At 34.3% G+C, this 11,346-nt stretch overlaps 1 protein-coding gene across 9 annotated transcripts in view; it reads right to left on the bottom strand.

Moving 5' to 3' along the window:
* Positions 1-709: 709 nt before the first annotated feature.
* NLGN1 (neuroligin 1) overlaps positions 710-11,346 on the bottom strand; it is an 848,745-nt gene continuing 838,108 nt past the window's right edge. For 6 of the 9 annotated variants that reach the window (XM_086674737.1, XM_086674736.1, XM_086674735.1 and 3 more), the window contains 3 exons: positions 8,484-8,696; positions 4,221-5,010; positions 710-3,339 (listed from right to left, as the gene is read on the bottom strand). In XM_086674737.1, the coding sequence (XP_086530863.1) occupies positions 2,517-3,339; positions 4,221-5,010; positions 8,484-8,696 (1,826 nt within the window). In that variant the 3' untranslated portion in view covers positions 710-2,516. The remainder of the gene's footprint in view (positions 3,340-4,220; positions 5,011-8,483; positions 8,697-11,346) is intronic. The other 3 variants (XM_086674738.1, XM_086674740.1, XM_086674742.1) reach the window with 1 other exon arrangement.

Genomic DNA, 11,346 nt, shown 5'->3' with positions numbered 1-11,346 from the left:
TCTGATTAGCAATATTTCAGATGCTAAGCAATTCGTTTTCTTGGCTTACATTGGCAGTTCACAGCCTAAAAGCATAACCACATCAGGCAAAAACTGCATGTAGACCGCTCCGGGTTTTGAAGACTTTTTGCTTCTAACAGGGATTTTTATTTGAAGTTATAGAGTAATTTCTACATTTAATTGATAGTTAATAATTGGGAGGGGAAATTACAAGCAAAGAAATTCCTTGATATAGAAGATTTTATCTTTTAGTGTCAGCTTAATGTCTTGCTCAGCACTTTTAAATTCTCTTAGGAAGATAACTTCCTATCCATTACTTTATGATAGCTTAATCACCCTTATATTATGAACCTAGCTATTCTCATTCCATGAAATATTGCACATTTATTTCCAATAGACCTTTTCCTTGACAATGAGAATTGGGACCTGTGTTTCTAATTGAAAACAATTGGCACATTTTATTTCTACAACACTTTCACATAAGAGGTATTTAAAAGTACAAAGCTAATATTTTTCATGAGTTCTTGGGCTTATAAAGTTTCATCAATTTCATCTTAGATGAGACTTGCCTTTAAACACATGGTGTGTTTCCTGTAGAAGTTACCTGTATGTCTTCAAAAACCCTACTGGTCTAGAAAAATGACTCTCTGAGACAGTCATGTTTCTTTTCTTTTCTTTTCCTTTTTTAAAAAAAGACAAAACAGCAATAAACATTTTAGCTCTTTAATGAGCAAAGATCATGTCTCTTAGCATTGGACTAATAGTCATTATCCAGATTATCTTTATTTCACGCAATGACCAGTGACATGGCCAAGATGTACAAAGTTGTTTCCATCAAGTAGTATACAATTTTTTTTTTTTGTATAATAAGCTTTCATTCTTGAAAAAGAGTAACTGAAAAGAAAGGTTTCTGTTACTGCAGTTAGTTTGTCAGAGAAAGTTCTTTGCATTATCTTACAAACTATCAAAATTGCTAGTCATCTGAAAAAATGTAAAAAAAAATCACATAACTTTAGTCTAATAGAAATATAGTACAGGTAAGAGAGAAAGTATTTATCAGGATGTGCTCTTTAAGTCCATCTCAATTTTTTTTAATATAAATGTACATCTGATTACATATACAAACATTTGGAAAGGTCTGTGATATACTGTTACTGGTAAACAACAGGGGGATGAAGAGTTTCCTGTGGTCTTAAAGTATTCATTTAAAATCACACATACGTGTAAGACTAAAATCCTCCAGGTGTTGACTCTCCTTCTAGGTTCTGTATCTATGTTGTACTCTACTGAGATTGCGTGAGTAAATTCCAGTGGATGAACCTCAGTGAGAAAGATAAGTGATATGAGGAGGGACATAACTGTATATTGAATTATTAGTAGTAAACATTTTGTCATGCAACATGAGTAAATCAATTAACTGAGAACTGTAATCAGAGTGGTAATTTGGGGCATCCTCATATCATAAAAGACTGTTGCAAGTAACTCTTTGGACACACTTCACCTTACCAAAAGGAACAAAATACAGAATAACAAAAACCACAGAAAATTATAGATCCTGTAGCACATGTCCAATTAGGGCTGTATTTCTATAAATTATTTAGGTTGGAATGAAAATAACATTAAAAACACAGGAATGTTTTTTTCCTGGGATTCATATCAGCGAGTATTCACCACTATACCTATAGTTTCTTCAAATACCTTTAATAACTAATTCTTCCTATTATCAAAACTACTGTGAATTATTTACTTCTAATTACTTTTGCCCCTTAAAAATCTTCTTTAGGTTCTGCCAATTGATAGAGGAAGCTTCTATTAAAGACTCCAATGGGATGAGAAGAATTTTAATTACGGCTTAATCAGCAGCACAGCCACCAAGCATATAAATTATCATGCACATCGTGCTAAAAATATCCAGTTTCCTTTATCCCCACAACTTTATACTGACAGCACTTATGTGATAACGTTGTACCTGCCAGTCTTTAAACTTCTTTGTCTTACTGGCAAATTTCAGCATGAGCCTCCGCTAAGGCCATTAACAGCACTGGTGCTTTGTGTACTTATCCAAATATGTAAATATGGTCTACACAATAAAACAGCTCCAAATAAAAACTGGTGAAAATTATCTGACATTCCATTGGTGTGTCCCTTGTGCATATTCATGGTTGTTTTTTTATTTTTATTTTTTATATTTCAGACATAGTTCTTTCCTGTTTGGTGTTCCACATGCCTAATTCCATTATGTAACATAAATCTTCAAAAAATTAATTCTTGAATATGAATGAAAAAGTATCATTCAGGACAATTGCTTCAAGCAATTGAAATTCATTTTTAAAGTTGATTTGTGTATATATGTACAATTTAATTTTTTCAAAACCCCCAAAGTTCTTGATATGTATATTCACATAATATTCCTCCTTATTTAAATAGTAAGAGTCTTGTAGGTTGAAAGCCAAGGAATCTTCAGTAATCTTTTACTGCAATCCATCAAAAAAATAGAGTTTGTTTCTCTTATCTGGCTATACCCTGGTTGTTGAATGTGAATGGGGGTGGGGATGGGGATGGGGCAGAGTATTGTTCTGTCCTCCGGTAAATGTATTGAATGTGTGTAAGGGTTGAATCCCTGGTATAGTATTGGGAATCATTGTAATGGTGTTGGGTGTCATTAAGGGAACATCATCAGGTGACCTCCTCATAGCTAGTGTGTAATCTGGGGGGCAGGCGGTCCGAAGAACCACCTCATGTGGATGGATGGACTCACATTCATGATCCAAATCAGTGTGCTTCATTTGGAGGGACATGATCTCCTCTTCTTGTGCGTGGGTCAGATCGTTGGTTGTAGTACGCTGAGGGCTGCATCTCCTATGAACGTCATGTCTCCTCTTATCCTTTTTGTAGTACAGGGCTGCAAAGGCAAGGATGTTCAGAAACAGCAGTGATGCTCCAACTGCAATAGTGACGCTCAGCTCTGTGGAGTAGTCCCTTTGATCGACTGAAAATGGACTCGGTTGTTGTTTGGGATCATCCTGCTTGGCAGTGGGAAATGCTGATGTGACAGGTACAGAATTCTTTCTCGTAGGTCTGAAAGTGATGTCAGTTGATGGCACTTTAGTTGTTGTCGAGGTATACTGAGAAATGTCATTGAGATTATGCAGATGAGGTACCAGCTCCAACCAGAGGTTCACCTTATTGGCTCTATAATGTTCTTTAACTCTTGGTTTTAATCCAATATGGAGATAAAGTTGATCTTTCTGGGAATATCTGGTCCATGCTACTTCTTCAAAGCGGTTGGGTTTGGTATGGATGAATTTTGTGTCTTGAGGGACTGGTTGATTTGGGTCACTAGGGGAAGAACAAAAGCGCTCATGAGAACAAAGTTGTTTTTGTTTTTGTTTTTTCTTATTCAAAATAGTACTACTTTAACATCTAATTGAAGAGGTAACTTGGCAAGTTAGCAAGGCCTTAGATTGTGTTTTAATAACAATTTGGGTCAACTTAGAAATATAGATCCTCTCATAGGCAGGTTAAATGGATGATGACGTGATGCGAGTAAGCCTCACGATCTTGCTCTCTCTGGCCATTTAGAGATGGGTTACTATCTACCCAAAGGTTTTTAAATTCACACACATACACATTGTCTCATAGGCAAACTAGCAAGGACAGCATGGAATAGTGGAAAAAACCCGAGTTTTGGAATTGGCAGATGAAGCTGTAAGTCCTAGTACTGCTATGTATATCATAGAGCTATGAATATCTATATGAGGCTAGGCTCTCATCACCTCAGTCCCTTATTTACAAAATGGATTAATGATACCTGGCCTGCCCACCTAAAAAATAAGTTGGAAGGATCAAAGGACAAACAATAGTCTAAATTAGAAAGCACTATAAAATAATATTTGTCACTACTAAATAACAAGAATAAGTCCCGTGTAATTAAAAAATAAAATAAATTTATTTATTGAGTAATACAACAGAAATATAAGTCTTTCTTTCTTTCTTTTTCCCCAGAGGTATGTCTTTCTTAATAAACTTCTAAGAAGTAAGAACTAATAAAGCAATGATTTCTGAAACAGCACAATATACAAGTTTGAATAGAGACTTAATGTATTATTGGTATTAATCCATTAAGTTAAATCATTTGGACACAAAGTATGTATTATTTTTAAATGCTTACAAGGATATTTTTATTCAATTATAGGTAACTTTATTACTTAGGTACATACCCAGTTTTAGCAAAATTTGTCCAGTATGTCATTACAACTGCACTCAGCATCACATCATTTTTGGAGAAATTGCAAGGAAATAACTCTGTAGGTCCAATCATGGGGATTCCTAGTACGTAGGGAACTTCATCCCCATGAGCTGCATCAGCCCAAGCTGGAACCTGATCTGTTTGGCAATGATGGTAAAAGGCATAGAAATATGTAGGTGAACCAAAGTTTGAGTGAAGATCTGCTGTAGCTACAGCTGGTGCCACCCACTGATGGTCTGTAAACAAAGCCAATAATGTCTTCCTTCTGGTTTCAGGGTTATGACGGTCAGCCCAGTCAGTATACATGAATTTAATGGTTTCTCTCAAAACATCTTTGCCTTCAGGATATCCATATAAATTATCAACAAAATTGGAAACAGCAAAGTCAAAATCACTAGCTGATATACCATCATCACTATCTACTATATTTTCAACAAATTTTAACCCTTCCCCTTGGTTAACTCCTAACATTATATCATAGTTGAGAAACTCTCCTTGCTCCATCAATATCTGAGGGTCATCTGGTATTACGTCACCATCAATCACAGGTCCAAAGGCTATGTGGTATCGTGCTGGTTGAATATCTTGGTCAACAAGTTCTTTGTAAGGCTTCTTCTGTAGGCATTCCACTAACTCTACTGTATCTGAAACATTGCAACCAACTTTTGTGGCCAACATTCTAGCATATTTTGCAGGTTGGAAACTAACAGCCCAGCTGGAAAGGGCTGTTCCACTTTGAGCTATTGCTCGTTGAAAAAGTCCTATAGGAAAAACAACAGAGTTTGAGATGACTTTTGAATAATGTTGTGGTAAAACAATAACATCTGATATTTTAGCTGTGTAAATAAAAACCCATATACAACTCAAGAAACAGGAAGATAGAGACATTTTTGCTTAAGAGAAGGTACATAAAGACATCCCCAAGGTATAAGGAGTCAAAGAGGTAAAGTCTTATGCTTTGAGTGGCATCTGCTTTAAGGATCAAGAGGTCTAAATTGCTTAGTGTCTCAAAGAGGCAATAAGCAAGGAGAGATGGAGAACATGTAAATATTAGTGGTAAAAAGTCCCAAGTATTTTTTCACCCAACATGTAAACACCCATGTTATTATGAAAGCCAACCAGGTGGGCTTTCTCCCCCTTAACTCTTCATTAGAATTTGTACTGTTTTTTTTTTTTTTTTTTTTAGAATATTTCTTCCAATTTGGCTGCATGTATCTTCTTTCAAAATGGCTCTGTATGCTTGTTTTAATCAGATTTATTAAAAAAAAGAATTGCTGGGAGCTCACACAGCTACTGGGGCTGGGGAATTTGCTAATACCCTGGGGATGGCCCAGAAGGCACACAGAACAGAATATCACTTTAGACATACTCTTTCCAACTCTTCATGTCAGACATAGTGTGCTGAATATTCATCTTTCAGAAGAAGATATAACATTTGAAGTGTTTTCACTAGGTTAAAGAAAAAACCATCAGCAGAAGGATTCAGTGTGTGTTTGTGTGTGTGTGGGGGGGGTGATTTAACTTTTTCCACTGTTGAATACTCACTGCTATATTTTATCATAAAAGATGAAAAAGTCATGGTCCACTGCTTTTTACTTAATTGCGTTTAAGAATTATAAATCATGGTCCCAAATGCAGTTTGATAAGGGCTGCATCCCATTCAAATTTACAAATGCACTTTATCTACTCATTAAGATATTTTCAAATAAAATTCTTGTTTTTAAAACATAATTTATCTATTTTCTTTAAAAATTACATTTATTATCAATTTCCAAAAATACCTTCATAGTTGTTATTTAAACACATGCTCAATTATTCATATGTGTTAATGAGATAAGAATTATTCTTTTCAAAAAGTGTTAAAGCAGTGTCTGAATTAGAAACAAAGTTCCAGATTTTTCTCCAAACATGTACATGTATTCAAAGTGTCTATAATGTGTTCTTAGATAATTCTAAAAATATTAAAAAAATCAAACAGTACCAATTTAAATTTGTTTTGGTTTCTGACTTCTTTATGAACATATTTTTAGTTTATCAGAGCAAAGTATGCCAGAGCAAATGATATAAATACAGATATTTTTTAAAAATTACATAGGCTATGTGTTTGTTAACATTTGTTCAGAAAAAATATTTTACTAATTAAAAACTTTACAACTGAAATAAACTTGGTGATTATTTCCCATTTCAGGGGCTCATTGAGATTAACTAAATATACCAAAGAAGATTTGGGAAAAATACATATTACATTATATTCTGAAATATGCCATCTAGATAGTATTAGAAAAACCAAATATTTTATCATTAATGAAAATGCTTATTATGTATATATAAGTTGTGGTTGACTCCTGGTAGATACAAGTCTGAGCATTGCTGTAACCTTGGGGAGTTTACAGACTTTAAATCAATGTCTGCACTGGAGATAGAATTAGCTTGATGATTTTAAGGGATCTCCTGGGCATCTCCTGCGAAAAATCATGCAGCCTTTTTGTAGAGATAGGCTTAGGACTAAATCAAATATAAGTCCATTTCTCTGGCCCTGCCATGGACAGTCTTCCTTGAAGAGTGTGATGGAATATTATATTTTCAACTATTGGCATAGACATTGGCCACTGTTCATTAAATCATCAATTGATGAATAGCAATGCTGGCCAACTTACTAATTGGTTCATCTCTTTATCAAATGATAGTTTTATACTAGGTGATTAGCTTTGGTGCCCATTTTTGCTCTACATTTAGAAAAACTTTTAGAATAAATAGGAAGAAATAATATTTGAGATCAAACGACCCTAAGAAGTCTGACCAGATTGTCTAATGTTAACCTACATAAATATTGGCATTCATATAGTCCTCAGCTAGAACAATCTAATCTCTTCAATGAAAAAACAATAACAACAAAGTTTATTTCAAAATAAGTCACTTCATTATAGACCAAAATCCCTATACACTTGGAAATGTTCTCATATGTGTCATTTTGTCATCTCAAATCAGAACTCTATTAACTCTATGACATAAAGAAGATGTCACATAAACTATACCTATAAATTAAGTCTATGAAAATATATGATTCTCCAAATATATATACTCATTTAGTGATAGGCTGTTCTTTTGAAATTCTACATCAATATATCTTTGATACTGAAAACACATATTCTATGTCTGATGCTCCATATCATAAAACTCAGTCTTACAGATCAAGATGCTTCATGAATTACACTTGACAGTATATACTTCTTTAATATATATAAAATGACAATAAAAAAAGCAGAAAACACAAAATGGTCTGTGTTGATGTGCCTGCTCTGTCTTCCTCTCTGTTATGTATAATAGAGAAAAAGTATTTGCTTTTGCAGTCTTTTCCAACAAAACACTTCTGTTCTTGCGGATATTTCAAGTTAATAATGCAATTAGAATGAGTGAATTAAACTCATGGTAAAATGGAAATTCATAAAAAAAATAACATGATGAGCCTTGGGCAGGCACTTTGGAAAAAGGGTGTCAAGGCATGAAAATGGAGACAAGAAAAATGCTTCATGGGTTTAAGCAGCCTCAGTGCTCCAAGCTGCTTTGCCAAGCTTTACAGGGAAAAAAAATAAACACTTTGGAGGTTGAAAATAGAAAAAGCACAAATTCAAACCTAATATTCCTTTTAATGAAAAGCTCTACCAGTGACCTTGATGCTTTGACAATTTTGGATCATGCATGCAAAATAATCAAACATCCATTCTCTATTCAGACAACAAGTGAAAACCTTGTTTCCAGACAAACCAGCTTGTGACTGCTTCCTTATCTTCCTACTGGTGAAGGGTTTTAAATGCCTATTGTCTTGAAAATAGATAATACACAATCCTTGCATTAAAAAAAAAAAAACAAAAAACAACAAAAAAAAAACCTGTCTTTGATTTTTGATTACTGAATAAACAGAGATGACAGAACTGTGAACATCTTTGATTTTCCCCAAAATCACCTTTTAGAGGAAAGAAAAGGAACTGTAATGCTAACTATTCTGAAGTGTGCTTGAAAGGGCATCCTTACCAAGCTCCACAGGAGACAAAGAAAAGAGTTTGACAAAAATTTAAACATGCATAGAAAAGCTGAAGAAACAAAAATTTAAACAGTTATTGAGCTCAACCTAACACTCAGTTTCAACAGAGAAATATGTACAGAGCATCACATACTACTGATGGTGGTAGCATGCAGACACCAAAATTGTCAAAATTTGCAACCTGCATAATACCTTTGGTTGAATTGCTCCAACGGTTACCTTCAGAATAATGGGATAAAGTCAGCAGATTGACACATGAACCCCCAGCGCCAGATCCAAAAACAGTGATTCTTAAGGGGTCACCACCAAAGAATCCAATGTTCTCACTAGTCCATCTTAAAGCCTGTATGAGGTCAAGGAGTCCATAGTTTCCTTTTGCAGCCTGATCCCCTGTGCTTAAGAAACCTGGAAGATTGAAATAAAAGAATACCTTAGATCACCTTTTTGAGTTAACATGAATCAAACAGACATTCAATTAAAATACAATTAAAGCTTGGGGCGCCTGGGTGGCTCAGTTGGTTAAGCGTCCGACTTCAGCTCAGGTCATGATCTCGTGGTTTGTGAGTTCGAGACCCACGTCGGGGTCTGTGCTGACAGCTCAGAGCCTGGAGCCTGCTTCAGATTCTGTGTCTCCTTCTCCCTCTACCCCTCCCCTGCTCGCACTCTGACTCTATTTTTTAATAATAAATAAACATTAAAAAATACAATTAAAGCTTGTATTCATCAAGGTGAGTACAGTACAAATTCTTTAGTAAAAAATTATTTCCCACCAGAATAGAAGAATATACTTGAGGAAGAATAGTAGACACTGAAATCTGAAAAGTGACATTTATCCTCCCCAAGTTACCCAGGTAATAGGTAACAAGGGGCAGATAAAGAGAATGAAAACATTCTCAAAAACCTCAAGGGAGACATTCTATAGGCCAAGTTACTTGGTGGAGATATTTGAGATAGTATCACGGGGAATATGAGAATGTGCTTTTGCATAAAACACTGTGTCAGTCCTCAAGTTGTTCATGATCTAACATGGTTGGAATTTAAGGAATGTGTAGCACAGGGGCAGGATGTGAGGGTGATGAGCACGGGTATTTTTCTAAGACTTGTGCATAAAATTATATGCAACTCTTTGCATGTAGATATATATGCACATTTTTATCAATGATGGTCCATGTTTAAGAAATAATCACTGTGTTGGGGCGCCTGGGTAGCTCAGTCAGTTAAGTGTCCGACTCTTGATTTAGACTCCAGTCATGACCTCGGTGTCCTGAGATTGAGCCCCGTGATGGGCTCTATGTTGAACATAGAGTCTACTTAATATTCTCTCTTTCTGTCTCTTTCTGCCCCTCCCCTATTCACGCTCACTCTCTCTCTCTCTCTCTCAAAATAAAATAAAATATAATCTTTAAAGGAAAAGAATGAATCAGTGTGTTAGAGGTAATTTGAGAACACATTTGGAATACCTTAAATGCTAAACTGAGCATATTTGCTCAATTAGAAAACAACATAGAATAATTGGAGGTTTTTAAAAAGTTCAGACTCATATATCTAGAATGTTTAAAGCTCTGCTTAACAGTAAATCTGATAATGAAGAGGAATATATATTGCATAATACAAAGAAAGGAGGTAGAAGAAAGTTTATAAGGATCTGAACTGACAGATTGGCAAAGACAATTGAAAAAAGGGGATAGAAAAAATGTTGTGGCTGTAACAGCTGGCTGAGTAACTTTCTTTATATATGAAAGTTTTAGAGAGGAGTCAAAGATAGTACTTTAATAATACTTTAAACATATTCACTCATTTCACTGACTTAATAGCTTTTATATTATGTTTATTACAACTTGTAAAACAAATATCTACTCTCTAATATATTTCCACATTTGCTATAAATGAAAAAGTATAAAGTAATTCATAAAAGATTCCATTTTATAGATTATTCACATATTGTGTAGGAAATATTTAGAGATATATTACACATAAATTGATTATATTTAGGGATATAATTTCCAATCTCACCAAGTGTATAGAACTCATATTTTTAATTAGATATATTCCCTTATTGCAGACCCATTAGAGGAACTCAACATAAAAAAAGTAAAAATTAGTTTGTTCAATGTGAAATATATCTTTATTTTATAACTGACATTTATACCTGACTTTTATTTATAAGTCAGGAAGTCAGTGATACTTGTGAAAACCAGACTGTGATAACAGTACCTATCAGTTAAGTGAATCAATCCATACCCAAAATGAATAAAGGGACAGGAAATTCTTAGGATCACTGTAGGAAGCAATAGATGAAGACAAATCTTTTTGAATAGTTTTGCAAAAAAAATATGAGGTAATGTTGATTAGTCATTCTTTTTCTATAAGACCAAAAAATTTAAGAAACAAAAACACAATCTCTAGTCCATGATGCGAGCATATGTGTTCACGTGTGTGCACGTGTATGTGTGTGTATGTGTGTGCGTGTGTGTGTAACCGCAAAACCAATCACCCTTGATACAGAGGTTAACTTTTAAAAAATAGGATTCAAATAAATATATCTTTCTGGACATACTCATTACTTTTTTATTAAATATACATAACAATTTAAGGAAATCTTCATTGTATCTTCTTAACATAAAAGCACTTTTGAATATTCAAAGGTCATATAAATGAGAGCATATTAAAATACAGAACAAAAACATGGCAAACAGCTCTTTTAACTTTATTTGCTATTAAGTAAATTTTGGTATAAGATAGAACCATTAGTTTAAGTTCCTGAAGGGGTCTGTTACACCTTTTTTTTCTATAAACATGGACTGATAGCATGAACTCTGAACACAACCTTATGAAAGGATTACTATGCACTAGATACAAGTGACTCTTGAAGGATATAATAAGTGTGTGTGTGTGTGTGTGTGTGTGTGTGTGTGTGTGAATGAGAGAGAGAGAATAAATGAATGAGAGAATGGGAGTGCACTCTAGGTAGTTTATTACCTATAATTTTATATTCAGATAGAAATTAGATTTCTGAATATAGCTTATGCCACTCAGCAAAAACCCCAGGATTTGT

The sequence above is a fragment of the Puma concolor genome, chromosome C2 (assembly GCF_028749965.1).
Source record: "Puma concolor isolate L17-30 chromosome C2, mPumCon1.1.hap2, whole genome shotgun sequence".
Classification (NCBI taxonomy): Eukaryota; Metazoa; Chordata; class Mammalia; order Carnivora; family Felidae; genus Puma; species Puma concolor.
This window is presented reverse-complemented; position numbering and strand designations above follow the sequence as displayed.